This window comes from Cottoperca gobio, chromosome 19 (genome assembly GCF_900634415.1).
Source record: "Cottoperca gobio chromosome 19, fCotGob3.1, whole genome shotgun sequence".
Classification (NCBI taxonomy): domain Eukaryota; kingdom Metazoa; phylum Chordata; class Actinopteri; order Perciformes; family Bovichtidae; genus Cottoperca; species Cottoperca gobio.
Window position 1 is genome coordinate 19,124,493 of NC_041373.1, and position 19,215 is coordinate 19,143,707.

The window sequence follows — 19,215 nt, forward strand, 5'->3', positions numbered from 1 at the left end:
GACAGAGAGCCACACATCTGGGAGTTATTCCTGGAAGTGATGAAGGTCAGAACAGTTTGTGATCTGTCTTCAAATTAAGATTTGTTCTCTCAGATTTGATATTGAAGGCACCCTGTCCACTTTGTACGGTACAGGAGTCTGACGTGTGTCTGCGTGTTCAGACGAGCGGTCGACTCCACGACACAAGAATGCGTCAGACTTTCTAACGTTGATTTATTGTACCTGATTTCTTGTTGAATCATCTTGAACTTTAACATGTTTGCATGTTTTCTCTCTTTTTTCAGGGTCTCATTAAAATCAGAGGCGACAAATGCTGGAGGGACCTGACGTGCATGGACTACCACTACGAGGTGTGTGTGTGTGTGTGTGTGTGGGGTACTGTGTGGTACTGTGTGTGTAGTGCGGGTTTACAGTTTACACCGATGAGACTATTGAGACTCAATCAACACAGTAAAACTGAAACAATGAGCTGAAAGACGTTAAAGCTCCACAGAGCTCAGAGGAACCGCAGAGTCGTGTTATTTGGGTGAATCACTACAAGCGACACCTTTCAAAATAAAAGCTCATCTGACCGATGCTTGATTAGAACAGTTTTAAGAGTTGCTTTTACACGTTCTGTGCAGAACACTTGCGTACGTGGATTTTCTTTCATGGCAAAAGTCAAACGATGCAGCTCCTTCTCAACATGCTGTAAAATATCAAAGCTGTTTGTGCAGAAAACAGCAGCGACGAACCCACCAAGATCTCACGAAAGTGTCACGTGACCCATTGAGATGGAACTGGTTGCATTGTTATTTGATCTGAACGTCTACAGATAAACATTGTGCCGTGTCTTCGTCTCCTGAAGGATGAAGTCGCACCGGGGCAATCCTGTGTTTGTTTCCCCCTGTGAGCTCGACTGCTCTGACCCACGCGGCTCTGTGTCACCAAGCCGCAGAGGGAGGACGGCCCTCTTCTGTAATGAACATAGACGGGAATACACCGGCTCCTAAGGGACCGGATGACTGGAGATGACACTCACACGGTCTGAAGTACGATGCGAATGTGGCTCCTGTGAGACGGAGTGGTGCAGCTGGAGGTTGTGGACCCGTGGATGACTGAAGGAACAGTAGATTGTACATCTACTGTAATAGTGTAGTTTTAGCATTGCTCATGTCATGCCAGTGTTGCCAACCCACGAGGTTGTAACATGAAATATGAGATATTTGATTAAATTTATTTCCTCTCTCTTAAATATCAAACTCTGTCCTCCGATAATTAATCACATGAAACGTAGTGAACCGCTCTGCATGTGTACATTCAGCATCATGTAGGTTATGATGCTGAGCCGGTACTTCTGCTTTGTTTTAAGGGATTATAAACCTGTGCACGAGCATTAATTTCCCCTCCCCCCCCCCCCCCCGAAACTTGCAAGGTGCCATTTGGTGCCAGTAGCTTTCTGAAAGTGCTAATCTGACACTTGTTAGCGGGGAGCAGTTTGATGCAGGAGCCCAGTAGTGTATTAAATGTATCTATAGAAAGTATGGAAGTGGACGGCGGATGATTCAAATATAATTCATGTGACGTTGGTCGTACTTTGAGAAACTTGACAGTCAGTCATTGAGGATGGCCGATGGCATCACACACACACACACACACACACACACACGTGAGCACCAGGTGGAGCTTTATTAACCCTCTCCGTCACACACACACTTTCAAACCTGCAGAGAAACCTCAGATCCGTCCTCTCCACCTCTCACGGTGTGTTTCTGTATATCTGGTGCTCTGTGTGTTGTGCTGCAGCGAGCCTGCCGGCCCGGTGGGGTTGTATGGTTGCCTGAGGTTCAGGCTCCTTGCTACGGTGTTTTGTTAAGCTTTCTTCATTCCATTAGAGAAACAACGAGTACAGACCAGTGTGCCAGTGTCTTGTTTTCGTTTCCCTCCACCTATTTCTGTGCCGTATTTATTTTTTCACCACCTCACCTGACACTATTTGCATGTTTAGCTTTTACACTGTTTGCATGCCACAACCTCACACACACACACGCACGTAAACACACACACTGCACAGCTCTGTGTGACTGTGTTGTTTGTGTGTAGGTGGGCTCGCCTTCATTTAAATAAAGTTCCACCTTTATATTTAGACATGGAAATGTTTCCCCCGAGGCGTGGCACCATGAATGACTCCATGTCGGGCTCAGACGAGAGTTCAGTGCCAAAGTAAAGCAGACAAAACATGTTAAACAGAAGTCTGTTTGGTACACATGGAACAAATGTATTGAGTAAAGATGATGTTCTCTGGCATCGTCCAAAGCTTTAACTTCTCCCCATCGCCCCCTCAGACTCAGCCGGTCCCTAACCCCATGTCCTACTACATGCATCGCTCCCCGTGGTGGATCCATCGCTGCGAGACGTTGTCCAACCACCTCATCGAGCTCATCTTCCCGCTCTTCACCTTCCTGGGCAGAAGGATGTGCGCCGTCAACGGAGCGGTCCAGATCCTGTTCCAGGTAACTTAAAGTTTTAAAGTTCTGTGTTTTGTGTCACATTCCCTTAAAATGCCTCATTATACTAAAGCGATGGAACGCAATGAATGCAGCAGTTTAATTCTAATGTTTTCAACACTTCCTGTCCCTTGTGTTTGCAGGTGGTTCTGATAGTGAGTGGGAACCTCAGTTTCCTTAACTGGCTGACCATTGTTCCCAGTCTGGCCTGCTTTGACGACGCATCGCTGGGCTTCTTGTTTCTCTCTGGAGGTGGAGTCAAGAAGACGGTGCTCGAGATACAGAATGAGGACGCAGCCGGACGCACCCCCAAACCCAACAAAGGTATTCACAGAACATCGTAGGCTGAAGGTAGAGAGAGAATAAAGGGTTAACGGCCGGTTCTTTAACTTCAGGACGTTGTTAGAGTCTAACAGTCGACGGTTTGTGACCAAACGTTGAATCTTTGGCAATTCGGCTTCAATTTCTGCGTCGTAGTCAAATGTAGGGAAATGTAGTGAAATGCGCTCCACCACAGTCGAGGTTAAAACTGTAACATGACATAATAACCATAATCTCTCAGATCGCCTCGTGGGACCACTCCCCGCCGCTGGCTGTCCCTCGCTGGGCGCATTTCCTTCGTGGTTGTGGGCCGCGACCGGCTCTAGAGGTCAAGAGTAACAGCACAGCTCACCGGACCCGTGCACATGTCGATGTGAAGGTCTCATTATAAACTAACGAACATGACAACATAAAACATAATAATAATGGATATTATACTCCCATTTCTTCTCTTTTATTCCCCTTACATCCCACACGCTGCTCCTTTTTTACGGTATAAAAATAAAGGCTCATGCACGTGACGCAAGGCGCATTTCTCTCAGCGGAGGAAACTTTGCGATGAACTTCCAGAGAAACGTACGAGGCGTAATGAGTCCTGGCTTCTACACTTTCTATTGTGTTGCAAAATAACACATACTTTCACATAGTTCCTCTAATGGTTGGTATTTCTTTGTGGAATTTAACTTTAATACCCACAATGGGTCCAGAGGCTCTTGTGAAGACTTTGGTATCGCTAACAGTTGAGGCTTATGGGTACAGGAGGAAGGGAATTATGGGAAGAAAAGGGATTAGCGCTTGGACAGCTGAGAAGCTGGGAAAAGTATGACATATGCTTTAGTGGAATTTAATGTGATGTGGCTTAAACTTTTTACAATACGGGCGGCTTAAAATGTGGCAAAAGCAACAGCAGCCCTTCTCTAATTGGTCTCATTGGACCCATTAGTGTCTTTGCTTTATCGGAGGACCTTGAATATAAAATAGGCTTCTACCTGCAGTGTGTGTGTGTGTGTGTGTGTGTGTGTGTGTGTGTGTGTGTGTGTGTGTGTGTGTGTGTGTGTGTGTGTGTGTGTGTGTGTGTGTGTGTGTGTGTGTGTGTGTGTGTGTGTGTGTGTGTGTGTGTGTGTGTGTGTGTGTGTGATCATTTCAACAGAAAGTCCCTTAGTGTTAACGTTTTAGTTGGATTATGTTGATGTGTTTAACATGCGTGGGATCAGCAGGTAGGAGCTGATGTGATGTCACAGGTCAAACCTCATCACACACAGAAACCTTCACGCTTAATTCTGTAATAATTACTGCAACAATTCTGTAGCAGGAAGCGTGTCGTCCTGTAAATGATGAAACCCTGTGGAGGCCACACGCTCACAAATATGTCACCTTGATGTAAAGTGTGATTCAGATCCAAATCCATGTTGTTGTCAACACGTTAACAAATGCTGCAGACAAAACGGGAGCAAGGACATGCTCTGCTCCCTGCACTGCTCTGCTCCCTGCACTGCTCCCTGCACTGCTCTGCTCCCTGCTCCCCGCACTACTCCCTGCTCTGCTCCCTGCACTGCTCCCTGCACTGCTCCCTGCTGTGCTCCCTGCTGTGCTCCCTTCTCTGCTCCCTTCTCTGTTCCCTGCACTACTCCCTGCTCTACTCCCTGCTCTGCTCACTGCTCTGCTCTGCTCCCTGCACTGCTCCCTTCTCTGCTCCCTTCTGTGCTCCCTGCTGTGCTCCCTGCTGTGCTCCCTGCACTGCTCCCTTCTCTGCTCCCTTCTCTGCTCCCTTCTCTGCTCCCTTCTCTGCTCCCTGCTGTGCTCCCTGCTGTGCTCCCTTCTCTGCTCCCTGCTGTGCTCCCTTCTCTGTTCCCTGCACTACTCCCTGCACTACTCCCTGCTCTGCTCCCTGCACTACTCCCTGCTCTGCTCCCTGCACTACTCCCTGCTCTGCTCACTGCTCTGCTCACTGCTCTGCTCTGCTCCCTGCTCTGCTCCCTGCTCTGCTCCCTGCTGTGCTCCCTGCTGTGCTCCCTGCTCTGCTCCCTGCACTACTCCCTGCTCTGCTCCCTGCTCTGCTCCCTGCTCTGCTCCCTGCTGTGCTCCCTGCTGTGCTCCCTGCTGTGCTCCCTGCTGTGCTCCCTGCTCTGCTCCCTGCACTACTCCCTGCTCTGCTCCCTGCTGTGCTCCCTGCTGTGCTCCCTGCTCTGCTCCCTGCTCTGCTCCCTGCTCTGCTCCCTGCTCTGCTCCCTGCACTGCTCATCAACGCAGTCTAAGAGCAGTTGGGAAGCTTTAATAAAGATGGATGGAGCAGGTTCCACTGGTGCGCTGTTTTAAGTGTGTGTGTGTGTGTGTGTGTGTGTGTGTGTGTGTGTGTGTTGCAGGTATGTTGATACGTCGTGTGGTGAACATTTCTTTGGCCGTTCTGATTGGCTACCTGAGCGTTCCCGTGGTGTTGAACCTATTCAGTTCCAAGCAGGTGATGAACACGTCCTTTGACCCGCTGCGCATCGTCAACACCTACGGAGCCTTTGGCAGGTAAAGCACCGTCAGGGATCCTGAAAACTGTTTACAAACCGAAGTCTGAAGAAGGATGTTATGAAACATTCAACATTAATTCTCTTCTCGTGTATCCATGAGATTCACGCTGTAACTCCAACACATTAGGGTGAAGCCTTTTTTTCCGTGGTGTCTTTCCAGGACTTTACTTCCCGTTACTACCAACCCAACACTTCCTGTTTGTTTTGTTCCTGTCTTTTAAATGTGTCCTTACTGTTGCATTTGTAAACATCAACCCTTCAGCTGTCCCTCAGTTGTGTATATAATTACAATCAACTATTACTGTGCAGCATTACCAAGGAGCGCACCGAGGTGATTTTCCAGGGGACTCTAAACCAGGATCCCAAGGACCCTGAGGCGCTTTGGGAGGAGTACCAGTTCCTGTGTAAGCCGGGGGACCTTCACCGACGACCGTGCCTCATATCACCGTACCACTACCGGCTGGACTGGCTCATGTGGTTCGCTGCCTTCCAGGTGAGACACTGGACACCTGCAGCAGATGATGACCAGCTGGACACTTTAACGTGTCTTCTAAATAGATTTCTGTGTGTAGATGTGACTGAATATCGCTGGTTCAACAGCAGAATTCACTTCTTTTAGGTTTCATGTGTCAAAGATGAGCTTCAGCTGTTTAGTGCTGCATGTGGCAGTGAGTGTATCCAGCCACTAGGGGGCAGTCGTTCCATATGCCTCAGTAAATAAGACGGCTCTATTAATCTGCGTTTCTCTGTCTCATGTCTTCGCTGTCTCTCTCTGCCTCAGTCCACATGTTCTCTGTATTCACACCCTGTGTTTTTGTTTAGTTCTCACACCTTACCTCCGTGTGTTCACGCAGACCTACGAGCAGAGTGAGTGGGTGATCCACGTCGCGGGACGTCTGCTGTCCAACGACAGCGCAGTCCTCTCCCTGCTCGACCACAACCCCTTCCAAGACAGAGAGACTCCCAGGTAACCTCAGAGCACGGAGATCCTCCTGCAAGGTGCAGATACTGTATGATGGTAATAATAAATATAGCAATAATACGTTTTATTTAACAGTCGATGAGAATCGATGCAGCAGAAGCACAAATAACTGGACCTCAGAGAAGACGAGTTTCTTAAAGTCGGACGTGTTCCATAGTTTTGAGAGGATTAAGTTTCATCAGCATGAAGCTGTTTGTCGACATCGGCTTCACCAAAGCTCATATTTGTCCTATGAATGATGAAGCTCTGGTTACAGAACACTATCTGCCATTAAATGTGTTGGCAGGACTCAAACAAATGACAATCCCATACTCCCCACGACTCTCTCTGCAGCAGCGCCCCCTGGTGGAGCAGAGAGCACATCGTCTGTCTCCTGCTAAAAATACAAAAACTGGAACATGTAGATGTTGAGCACATAGAATATGTTACATATATATATCTAAGTGTATTGCTATTCCTCTCTGTAGGGCTGTGCATCTTTGTTTGTCATTTGTGCACAGTTGCAGATGACTGTTCCGCTTGCTGCACAAAGGGAGACACGCAGCTGTATTGACTAACAGCTGCATAAATGACTTCTATACAACGACAACACATCTGTTTGGGCTCTAACACTGTTACTAAATGTAAATGACTTCAGCTGCACCAAAAGAAAACGATCATTTAGATCAAGACGTCGTCACTTTCATACCAAAAAGGTTCGTAGACAATCGTCCAAGTAATCTCCAGTTGGAAACAAAGTTGATGGAATAATAGACATTCAGAGCGCGTGTCCACACAGCTCTGGGGAAGCTTCAGCCCTGCGATCTGGGCTTCTATCTATTTGTCACCTTCAGCAGCAGCAGCAGGAGGATACTCGCCCTCATTCTTTGTATGCATCACCTCGTCACCGCACAATGTGACAGCCGTAGAGCAAGAAGGACGATCTGTCAGATGCCGCGTACGACCATAAAATGACAACACTCACTATTCAGTGTCCGCCCGGCCGATCTGCTGCCACAGATGATCTGTCTGATGTGTAAAGCTCAGACAAAACAAGTTGCTCCATTTCTTAGTCACATCACCGCCGCTTTTCTGAAAAGTTCTGAGACTAGAAACGCACAAAAAAGATTCAATCTGAGCTTTTTGAATGTTACAAAATGACGTACGGTTTCATGGGACGACGCTCCTTTCTGTGTGCTCCTTCTCAGGTGGGTTCGAGGGGAACATTTCACGTACAAGTTCAGCCAGCCGGGCACCGCCAGCGCCGCTCAGGGGAAGTGGTGGCTGAGAAAACGCATCGGCGCCTACTTCCCCGCCGTGGACCTGGAGGGGCTCAGAGGCTACTTCCAGTCCAGGAGCTGGCCACACCCGCACACATCCCCAAAACAGGAGCTGAAGACGTAAGAACGAAGAGGAGATCGGAGAACTTCAAGGGTTGAGGTTGGAAAGAGATGCTGGAGTTGATCAGCGGTTTAAAAAGGACCAAGGACGCCATCAGGACTTTTTTCAGTTTGCAATGTTTCATGAAGAACTGTTTGATAAAAGTTCAAAGTTTCAATTCAGGATGCATCTTTGTATCTCAAATCATTTGTATTTCCTGAAACCGCCTTTCGTGAACTGTCGGTGTGACGTCAACATTAAAACTGCTTACGTTTAAATTGTGTTTGTTTTTTTACAGGCAGAATATTTTGGACATTTCGGGGCTTTTAGTGTCACTTCACTCTAAAGATTATAAATTATAATTTATTCCTAAATAAAAAGAGATAAGTAGTTCTGATGGGAGTAGCAGTAACACACAGCAGCCACTAGATGATGCTGTTCTCCAGGTAATTCACGCTCTCTGGGCTTTGTGGCTCTTTAATATTCACCACTTCATCAGCATTTTGCTTTGCAGTTAACCTGCACTGAGTCGCGTACATGAGTGGAGGACAATGAGCCAATAATATAATTGAAGGTTTTTTATCCTCCTGTTGTGCCTCAAAAACTGACCAGAGCGTTTGCTCCCTCAAACCATTTATCTTTGTCAGTGACAGATAACATTTTGTCGTAATGAGTCGTAATATGTTTTTCTCTCTAATTCATCAAAACTGACTCTTGTGTGACTTTGATTAATTGATCTGCTTTTGGCTTTGGATGCCACCATGTGATGGAGCAGAAACACACACCTGTTTAGTGCATGCAGCGCATCCTAGTTATGAATTATTCCACTCGTTTATTGACCTCCTCGTGTGAGAGTGTGATCCAGTTGAAACGGCCAATAAAAAACATTCAGTACGGTCATTGTTAGCCACGTGAGAGTCGGCACAACAAACCATCTGTCTCTACTGATAATAAAAAGAAAATGGACCTGGTGATGTGTTTGTGTGACACGGTGGATCCGTCTTTCTGAAGAACGAGCAGTCAGACTGTCGTAGAGACAAATAAAAGGAGACGGGAGTTCACAGTGTCGGTGTTCAGCCTTTATTCACATCACCTCAGTGCTGATTCATTACTTTGACTTTGTTGCTCTGGCTAACATTTGTGCGTAATATATATATATATATATATATATATATATATAATTTTTTATATATATATATATAATTTTATATATATATATTTTACAGTTTATTATTATTATAATACACTTTACTTGTGTTTATTCATTTTCAAACTTTTTTTATGCTTCATAAATATGTCCTATGTGGGATATGAAGTGATAAATTATTCAAAGGTTGAAAGAGCAGTCGTGTATAGGATCTCTGTGTGTGTGTGTGTGTGTGTGTGTCCTCCCGTTTGCAGCTAATTGGCTTTGACGTCGCAGCACTCCCACAGCGTGGGCAGTTTTTAATAGTCTCCTCCACAAACGTATCTGCACCTGTTGTTTTCGCAGCTCTTCTTGCAGTGTCTCGTGACTTCGATGTTTAACTTACAGATCGTACACCGTATCACATCACATCGTGCTCTGAAGTGTGTCTGTCACTTCTCCCAGCTCCACTTTGTTTCCTGTCTCCCTGTTGTCCTCTGAGACATTACTGAAGTGGGGGCGGCTAGAGTCTGGTTCAGGAGAGTGGGCTGTGGGATGGTGGAGACACATGGATGTTGAGTCAGCTGCTGGTTGAACTGAGCAACTCTCAGGTGTGAAAGATTTCTCCAGCACCAGCAGGTTCACAGATCATCGTCTGTTCGTGGTTACGTAAACTGCCTCGCACAACTGACTGTTTGCTATATGTAGACATGACTCACTCCTTATGTTCTATACAGCTCTATAGCAGAGACTTTCTCCTGTACACACCATGTTGCTCTTAATTCCTGACCGTGACACTGATGTGCAGCCTCGTCCCGTACATACTGCACCGTTGAATACGGTACGAACAGTTTCTCCCGCCGTGATAACACCTGATGACATGTACAGGGCGGGGACTGAGTGTACAGTGCTGATGCCACCTCGTGTCCTCTGGCTTTACCTTAGTTAATGCCACCTGTTCCAGTTGTCTCCAGTCCTGTGTGTGGCCGTGTCCACCTTACTCCAACTACCTACAATGATAAAACATCCCTTTCCCCACATTACCTGTAGCCACTGAGGCTTAACCAATGAGACTTTCTTTTCTACTTTGAGAGCAACTCTGAATCCCAAATGCTTCCCGTAAAACATGCGCCTTCTGGCCACACTGTGCACACACTCCAGCCTACAGTCCCACAGTGTGCACACACTCCAGCCTACAGTCCCACAGTGTGCACACACTCCAGCCTACAGTCCCACAGTGTGCACACACTCCAGCCTACAGTCCCAGCCTACAGTCCCACACTGTGCACACACTCCAGCCTACAGTCCCACAGTGTGCACACACTCCAGCCTACAGTCCCACAGTGTGCACACACTCCAGCCTACAGTCCCACAGTGTGCACACACTCCAGCCTACAGTCCCACACTGTGCACACACTCCAGCCTACAGTCCCACACTTTGCACACACTCCAGCCTACAGTCCCACAGTGTGCACACACTCCAGCCTACAGTCCCACAGTGTGCACACACTCCAGCCTACAGTCCCACAGTGTGCACACACTCCAGCCTACAGTCCCACAGTGAGCACACACTCCAGCCTACAGTCCCACACGTGTGCACACACTCCAGCCTACAGTCCCACAGTGTGCTACACACTCCAGCCTACAGTCCCACAGTGTGTCACACACTCCAGCCTACAGTCCCACAGTGTGCACACACTCCAGCCCTACAGTCCCACAGTGTGCACACACTCCAGCCTACAGTCCCACACGTGTGTACACACTCCAGCCTGCAGTCCCACACTGTGCACACACTCCAGCCTACAGTCCCACACTGTGCACCACACTCCAGCCTACAGTCCCACACTGTGCCACGTCCCACACTGTGCACACACTCCAGCCTACAGTCCCACACTGTGCACACACTCCAGCCTACAGTCCCACAGTGTGCACACACTCCAGCCTACAGTCCCACAGTGTGCACACACTCCAGCCTACAGTCCAACAGTGTGCACACACTCCAGCCTACAGTCCCACAGTGTGCAGCCTGCAGAAGAGAAGGAGTCGTGTAGATGTTGGAGAGAGATGCAGCCGGAATCTGAAAGTGTCTGAGGAGGAAATGTGAAGCTTCCCGTTACAAGCTGTCATACAGACCTGCACCTTTAAAAAAAAAAAAGAGAGGAATTACACCCTAAATTAGAATGTCACGGAACAGTTAACACGCTGGACTCAGTCTCTCCCTAAGATGACAGTGAAGTGATCTTCACACGCTTCATTATAAACACTGATTCCCTCCTGACAGCATGGAGCGGATTTGGTTTGAGTAAGTCACGAGTGTCAACTAAACTGTGTGATCAGACATGAGTAGTGTTCTCATTCCCATCTTCGAGACACTGCATGTGTTAGTATTACCCAACGTCCCACCCTATTTCCTTTTTAGGGTGGATTTCCTCCATGAACGCACTGAGACGACCATGCCTTGGTGCGCTCCCAACACCACAACACGAGAGAGGGAGGAGTGAGAGCTGTTTACATTGTGGACCAGAGCTCAGATTGATCCAGCTGCACCACCGAGACAACAGCTGTCTCGCGTTATAGAGTCACAGTTTCCAATATTTACGCACAGTCATGAGTTTGACGCTACATGTGAACTTCTTTCGCTTTACGCGCCTCGAACACAACTCCACAAGGAAAGAAAGTGTTCGAGACCGACAGAAAGCCCATCTCGTGTATTTCCAGCTCTCCTCCTCATCCTTCTCTCTGTATTGCTCGGAGCTGCTGTCAGAGTCATGTCCAGGAAGAAGGCAGTGAAAGGCAAAGGGAGCTCCAAGAGCCCCAAGGCGTCGCCGAGCAGCGGGAGGACGGGGAGAGGTCTGGCCGCCGCCGCCGCTCCGTCCTCCGGACTGGTTTATCCGAGCAGACCGTCCATCAGCAACAGCGGAGAGTTTTATGACATCGCCTTCAAGGTGAGCTGACAGTTTAACACCTTAGAGACACGCGCGAGATGTGACTGTGATACATTCAATCAAGCCATCAGTTAGTAAATGAGCCAATAAAAAGTCCCAGGTTTCCATTTCTACTTGTTTGCGCGCTGGTTTCAAGATGTGTAAATGTGCGTTGAGCTGAATTGAAGGAAATGATTTGCACTGGAAGAGAGGCTACATCATCATTATGACTGAGAAAGTGAAGGTTTGGATTTATTTTCATCAACTGGTTATTTTCTAGATTCCTTCATTAATCGTTTGGTCTGTGAAATGTCAGAAGATAATGGAAACTGATGAACTTTATTCACTATTTTCTGAAAAAGTGTCTTTTTATGTCTTGTTTTGTTCGTCCAAAAGCCAAATATATTCATTTTAACGTAAGATAAGAGAGAAAAGCATGAAATCTCCACATCTGAGAAGCTTTAATCTGCATTTTCTGCCATTTTTACATGAAAAACTAAAAGTATTTCACATTTTTGACTTTCTTGTAACTTTTCTTGGTAAATTCAAATGTATCTCATTGTTTCATAGTTTTGATTTATAATTTACTTTATATTGTGACTTGGATATGTATATAATTCTAGCTAACATTAAGCCTTTCATCTTTTTTCTTTTCATTTCTTGGTGACACTGATCTTCCATAAATGGATAATCTGTGGATATAATGCGTCTTTTTCTGCCGGTTTCCAGAAAAGTGTTAATTTCTCACTGAAGTCCCCAAATGAATAATACCATATATAGTTTTGTCCACTTAGGTAAATGTGTCCCCATCTGTGTAAATGCATCACCTTTAATCCCAAAACTCATCTCCCATGAATACGATAAAGAAAGATATTTCCCCTGAGTCTGCAGAAGTTGAGGAACTACAGTGTAATGGCCGACGGGAACATTAGTGGCGTTCGCCGCAGCTACAGTGCAACGACACGAGGAGGAGTTTCTGCTCCATTACCAGCCGCACAGTTGGAGCCTTTTTGTTTAGCGGCAGAGGATTTAATGACAACATCTAAATGTGCAGCCAGAGATCTGTCTGCAGCAACGACGGCTCCTGTGAAAGAGCTGCTGAAACCACCGCTCTGTGCTCCTCTTCATCAGCTCCTCTTCATCACTTCATGGTCAGAAGCATCCGGCAAATCAAACACTTTGATATCGGAGTGTAAAGCTGCTGATGCAGTGCAGAGATGCTTCTTCTGTAGATGGGAGTTTGGGGTGTGTGTGTGTATGTGTGCAGATAATTTCTCACATGCCTCACACACACACACACACACACACACACACACACACACACACACACACACACACACAGGTTTTGACTTGTATCATGTTCGCCTGTCTGTCCGTCTGTGTCTCAGGTGATGCTGGTGGGGGACTCAGGTGTTGGGAAGACGTGTCTGCTGGTTCGCTTCAAAGATGGAGCCTTTCTAGCCGGCAGCTTCATCTCCACTGTGGGCATCGACTTCAGGGTACACACACACACACACACACACACACACACACACACACACACACACACACACACACACACACACACACACACACACACATGCTTTGCCGGCAGCTCGAGGTCCATGTCTGGTACAGTTCACAGGGATTGTTGTTGCTGTGTAGATGTAAACTTCCCCAAATCCAAAGAGCTCAGCGTATCCTTCCAAGTGGACACGTACATTATACCGCCAGGCAGTATAAAAGAAACACGCACGCACATGTGTCGAGGGGTGCGTCCCAAATCTCTTACTTGTATATTTCCTGGCTCCTCGCTTGAACCGGAAGTCGCTCTGATGCGCCATCTTGAAGATCGTCCCAAAGCTCATCAGATCATCATTCAGTCTCATGAGGCTGATCGCTCCTGAGCGTCGGGTTTCTTATGAATTAAGTATTTCCCCTCAAACATTAAGCCTAATAAAAAATGTCCAGTCTTCAAAAGATCAGAACATCAAGGTAGGATGTCACATGTGTACGTGCACTCGCTCACCCGGAGCAACATGACCTTTTGGACATTCACGCAGCACACATGTTGTCCGACATGCTCACGCCAGCCTGACACTTTAAATAACTAATGAAGCTAAAGACAGATGGGAGGAAAATACAAACTGGGGAGTGTTAATGCTCCTGCCACCACACCGACCATAAAGAGAGGAAGTTAAGCTGGCACTGTTGAACATGTGTGTTTGTATTGTGTGATTCAGGACTCGGCTGTAACAACCTCCTCTACAGTGTTCATGCAGCCGCAGGTTCTTCTTCGTCTCTGTGATGTATGAGAGACGTGCGAGGTGTTTGAACCCTGCCAGCAACCAGAACACATTGGAAATTAATTAAGCTAATTTAAAAAGGTCATTTAAAGTGAGGTTATTTATTGACAGTCCAATCCTTTTTTCTTTTGTTTTACTGCTAATGGCTAAACCATGTTGGACGTATTACGCTTGAGGGAAATAGCAGACGAGGGTTACAGTGGCAGTGAAAAACAGCCTCACTTTAAGTGTCACAGCAGCGGACTGGAAGCGGTGACCCCTTCTGTCTTTTATGGTCGTGCTGCTCCCCAATGCAAGAACACTAAACCCGCAGAATCTGACTGTTTGGAAAAACCTTCCCGCAGGAGGCCAGTGAGGCTGTCATCCACAAGTGAAGGAGTACAACACTGTTCCATTCCAGGATTGTAAACTCTGAACACACACTGTGGATGCAGCCCAGCTGATGTCTCAGGATGTGAGTTCATTTACACCCGTAGCACGAATAGGAAGAAGTGCGACGTGGTACGTTAGCAGGACGACGCTGCATACAAAGCCTGCATAACATGCCCTCGTACCTGAGCCACAGAATAGCTTCTGTATTCGGTGCGTTGTGCATTGACACCAAACTACGTGGTTAGGTTTGGGTAACAATGAGTGCTATTTTACTACGGCCACTAGAGGTGGCAGCTTCACAGTAAACATTAATATGTGTTGTAATAAGCTGCTTACACAGACGACCTACACCGGGGGTGCCCACACTTTTTTGGCTTGTGAGCTACTTTTAATATGACCAGGTCCAAGTGATCTCCTTTCCTCTGCTCTGTCTCTGACTGTAGGTGTGTGTGCACGCTCGTGTGTGTGTGTGTGTGTGTGTGTGGGAACGAAACAGAGCGGAGGAGGGAATGTGAATGCGCAAGGCAAGAAAGAAAGAAAAAACTTGAATTTCACGGGGCGTGGGGTTCAATTGGGGGAATATATATATATATATATATATATATATATATATATATATATATATATATATATATATATATATATATATATATATATATATATATACATATATATATATATATACACATATATATATATGAACAGTTTTCATCTTTGAACTCATTACGATCTAAACTGCACAAATTAAATATAATTTTGGATGTGTTGCTGTCACAGTGACACAATCTGTGCTCAGATCGTTACAAACTGCTTCTGTGGGAGAAAAGTTTGCCATATATATCTGGAAACAAGAAGTACCCGATGCAACAGAGGTAAAAATAGCAAAAGAAAGTATTTTATCTGCGTTCCTGGAGGGAAGAATCGGTCATTATCACTTCTATAAACAAACAGAATATATTGAAACTTTTACAGCATCTGGTTCAAAAGACTTTATTGTTTGCCTGACAAAGCCTCGAGGGAGAATCTCTGTGAAATGTTGCTTCATTAAATGTATTGGAAGATATTTGTACAATGTGTTTCTGCCCTCATTATAATCACTCCCACAGAACGCCACGAGCCCGTCTTCCCCAGTACTGAAAGGTGACAGTACCAGCAGATTATCAGGATGAATAATTCATTGGTCATTTCAAAACCGCACTGTTGAAAATAGATAAATGTAATAACACATTTCCTCTTTTCCTCTGTAGCCTGTTGCACACTCAGTCGTACTTCATTCATGGTTGTTTAACACAATGCATTCCCTCGTCTCCATCACAACACCTGCTTCTCTTTTCAAACCGAAACCTAACCCTAACTTTAAAGAGAGAGTGCTGATGTTCTGGGGTTGTATGAGGTTCCTACCTGCAGGAGATGGAGGGCCGCACGCCCCCACTTTGGAGAAACAGAGTATCAGCAGGAAGCTCAGCAATATTTAGAATATCTTCAGCGCTTCACCTCGCTGTCTTCTGACGGGGAACTGAAGCCGTTATCTCGGCTCTTTTCAAAGCCACCAGACTCCTTTTACATCAGTCTCCTGGTGCTGCTGGTTTACAGCTGCCTCCATCAGTTAGTTTGTGTTATTGTGCGACGTTGGAGAATCCAAACGAACTCTTTAAAACACCAAAGTCGCACAATAACACAAACTAACTGATGGAGGCAGCTGTAAACCAGCAGCACCAGGAGACTCAGGTGAAATGACTGTTTTTGTAAAAGGAGTCTGGTGGTAGAGCAGAGATAACGCCGGTGGACTCTGACGGGTGGCTAAAATAAGTTTAACTCAGTAACTGTAGTGTAACAGTAATTTCCCTCTTGGTCGCTTGTCCAGGAAGTCTCTACGCCGAGCTGCACACTGTCAGGAGACATCACCTGTTCATTATGGAGCTTTAGTAGATGGACTTATGACCTTTGAGACGAGTCGGGTTTGTTGTTTCCTGTTTCAGACTTTGTACTAAGATGAGCTGCAGCTTTGTTTTCAGCCTAAAACTTTACTATAGATATGAAACCATCTAACGTCTGGCAAGAAAGTAAGTGTAAGTGTAAGTGTTCTCACTTTCAACGAAGAAAAACAAAGATAACACACACACACACACACACACACACACACACACACACACACACACACATACACACAGTCACACACTGCTGCTCGATCTCGCTTCTCTTTATTTTTTTTAACTTTGCATCAGATCTGTTGGTTGAAAGAGTTTTATTTTTAGAAACTTGAATATCTGGGCTGTTGAGACTCAAGATCTCGCTCAGTCTTTAGAGATCGGCTTCATCACTTCTCTGCTCTATGATGATGACATGATGACATGATGAACATCGACGCTATACGCTTAGTTTTGTAATAATTAAGGCTGGTTGTTACAGGATCAGCACGCAGGGTTACGTCGCTTGCTGTCATCAGAAGGTGCACACATTCATTTTTAATAAATAGGTAAAGATTGGGCGACACTAATATTGTTTAGTGTTATACTATTTGTCTGCAAAGTTTCAAACTCGTGTGATCAAAACATTTCCAAGAGCTGTTAGAAAAAGATAGATGTTATCATTTCTGTAAATGCACCATCTTCTGCTACATTCATATCTTTTGGTGTTTAGCATTTTCAGAAACAACATTGTCACAGGTGTGTTCTCCCGCTGGCCGCTCACAAAGGGAAGCACGCTCCTGTATCAGCGGAGCGGTGCAGCAGCATGAATTACATTTATACAACCAGAGTTGTGTTTCTTCGACCCCTCTGCCTGCAGATAAAGCTCCTCGTTCATCAGTGAACGCTAAAACCTTAGAAATCATTACTGGAGCCAGACATCCACCGGGGACTCGTGGATGATATCTGGGTGTCTCTGCTGTTTAATAACTGGATGGTACTTGACCTGAGGGACAATTAGTGAAAGTGAATTTCTTAAACTCACTGAACTCTGTGATATTTGAAGAGATGTAATTAATGGCAGCTGACACAGACTCTAAATATGTGCTTAATTGAAATGAGGAAATTCAATTTTTAAATCTGAGGTGGGAGGTTTTGGGGTAGAGTGTAACCTCACTTCAGTCGGCTTTACTCCATCATTTATATTTCTCATGAATGAAATGATGAGTCGGAAATCAAACTTCCAACTCTGCGACTCTCGTCTCGGTCCGTCCTCGGGAACGTTTGTGAGAATTGCTGAAGAGATTTCTCTGTTTCCACGTAATTAGAATAGCAGGATGTATTTCTGCTTCACCTCCTTACTGCCCATGGTGTGTGTGTGTGTGTGTGTGTGTGTGTGTGTGTGTGTGTGTGTGTGTGTGTGTGTGTGTGTGTGTGTGTGTGTGTGTGTGTGTGTGTGTGTGTGTGTGTGTGTGTGTGTGTGTGTGTGTGTGTGTGTGTGTGTGTGTGTGTGAGTGTGTGTGTGTGCATGTAATTAGTGTGCTACCTCTCATTTCCATAGTATGCTTTTCTTCCTTTCACCACCTTTTCATTCTGCTTGAAATGATGCCGTACGTTAATCATTAAACAAACGGCTGTACAGCTCGCAGTGACGCAGATGGTTTTGTGTGTGTGTGTGTGTGTGTGTGAGAGTGAGAGAGAGAGAGAGAGAGAGAGAAAGTGTATATGTGTGTGTGGAGCCTGAAAGGAGAAACAGCCTGACAGGAGGATCATATTGACCACACTCACTGCCCTTTAAAGCTAATTGCCATGTGACACAGTTTGTGTGTGTGTGTGTGTGTGTGTGTGTGTGTGTGACCACTGGCACCTAACTCTGTCAGGACCAACAGCTGTGGGAAACAGCTGGCTGGAGTCGCTACATCTTCACTCTGAATATTAAAGAATTCTAACGAGCTCGATCTTGAATGCAGCCTGTGTTATTGTTTATTTATTTATTGTTTGTAGTTTATAAATCCTGCAGTAACGTGGCTTCGAAAGGACTGTAAGGAAATTAGCATTAGCTGCATTAAGGTGCAGCATGTTGACTTAAACATCAGTAAGTTTACACAAACTGTACCGTTACAAATTGCATAATCATCATGACTTAAAGCAGGGGTGTCAAACATGCGGCCCGGGGGCCAAAACTGGCCTCCGCCAGAGGGTCCACTTTTTTACATTTTGCAAAGTGTAAAAATGAGTTGTTTTGATCATAAAGTAAAATACTGTTCCAGATACCTGTGACAAAATGTTTTGTGCCTTCAAAGATACACAGTGATCTGTAAGTTGTAACACATGTGTAAATGATAAAATGAGGCTTACTATTTCAAGTTGTTCATAATGTTTTGTAAAAAGATCATATTTGAACATTTTCAGAATGTACTACTTTACTACTATTTTACTTTTAAAATCACAGCTTCAAAATGATCTTGATGCTACACTAATGTAAAAGTGAGAATGGACCCTCAGTCCTACTCGGCGCCTGTTCTTGCAGGATGTAACTTTGATGAGTGATGTAGTGTGTAAGGTGTACGTCACTAAGTTGATCATATGTTATGCAGAAAATGTTTTCAGAAAGCTAAAGTAACGCTAACGACTAACTGCTGCTAACTGTAGCTGCCATCGGCTAGTTAGCTGTTAGCTCAGTTAGCTGTTAGCTCAGTTAGCTGTTAGCGCAGTTCGCTGTTAGCTCAGTTAGCTGTTGGCTCAGTTCGCTGTTGGTCGCTGTTGGCTCAGTTCGCTGTTGGTCGCTGTTAGCTCAGTTCGCTGTTAGCTCAGTTAGCTGTTGGCTCTGTTGGCTCAGTTAGCTGTTAGCGCAGTTCGCTGTTGGCTCAGTTAGCTGTTGGTCGCTGTTAGCTCAGTTGGCTGTTTGCTCAGTTGGCTGTTAGCTCAGTTAGC

At 45.7% G+C, this 19,215-nt stretch overlaps 2 protein-coding genes across 5 annotated transcripts in view; both read left to right on the forward strand.

Moving 5' to 3' along the window:
* Window positions 1-7,945, forward strand: part of lmf1 (lipase maturation factor 1) — an 18,028-nt gene extending 10,083 nt beyond the window's left edge. For all 4 annotated transcript variants that reach the window (XM_029456304.1, XM_029456305.1, XM_029456307.1 and 1 more), the window contains 7 exons: window positions 285-350; window positions 2,325-2,492; window positions 2,630-2,810; window positions 5,171-5,324; window positions 5,636-5,819; window positions 6,181-6,293; window positions 7,496-7,945. In XM_029456304.1, coding sequence (XP_029312164.1) covers window positions 285-350; window positions 2,325-2,492; window positions 2,630-2,810; window positions 5,171-5,324; window positions 5,636-5,819; window positions 6,181-6,293; window positions 7,496-7,691 — 1,062 coding nt within the window. In that variant the 3' untranslated portion in view covers window positions 7,692-7,945. The remainder of the gene's footprint in view (window positions 1-284; window positions 351-2,324; window positions 2,493-2,629; window positions 2,811-5,170; window positions 5,325-5,635; window positions 5,820-6,180; window positions 6,294-7,495) is intronic.
* Window positions 7,946-11,290: 3,345 nt separating this feature from the next.
* Window positions 11,291-19,215, forward strand: part of rab26 (RAB26, member RAS oncogene family) — a 63,433-nt gene continuing 55,508 nt past the window's right edge. Inside the window, exons 1-2 of the mRNA XM_029456442.1 lie at window positions 11,291-11,738; window positions 13,106-13,216. Coding sequence (XP_029312302.1) covers window positions 11,562-11,738; window positions 13,106-13,216 — 288 coding nt within the window. The 5' untranslated portion in view covers window positions 11,291-11,561. The remainder of the gene's footprint in view (window positions 11,739-13,105; window positions 13,217-19,215) is intronic.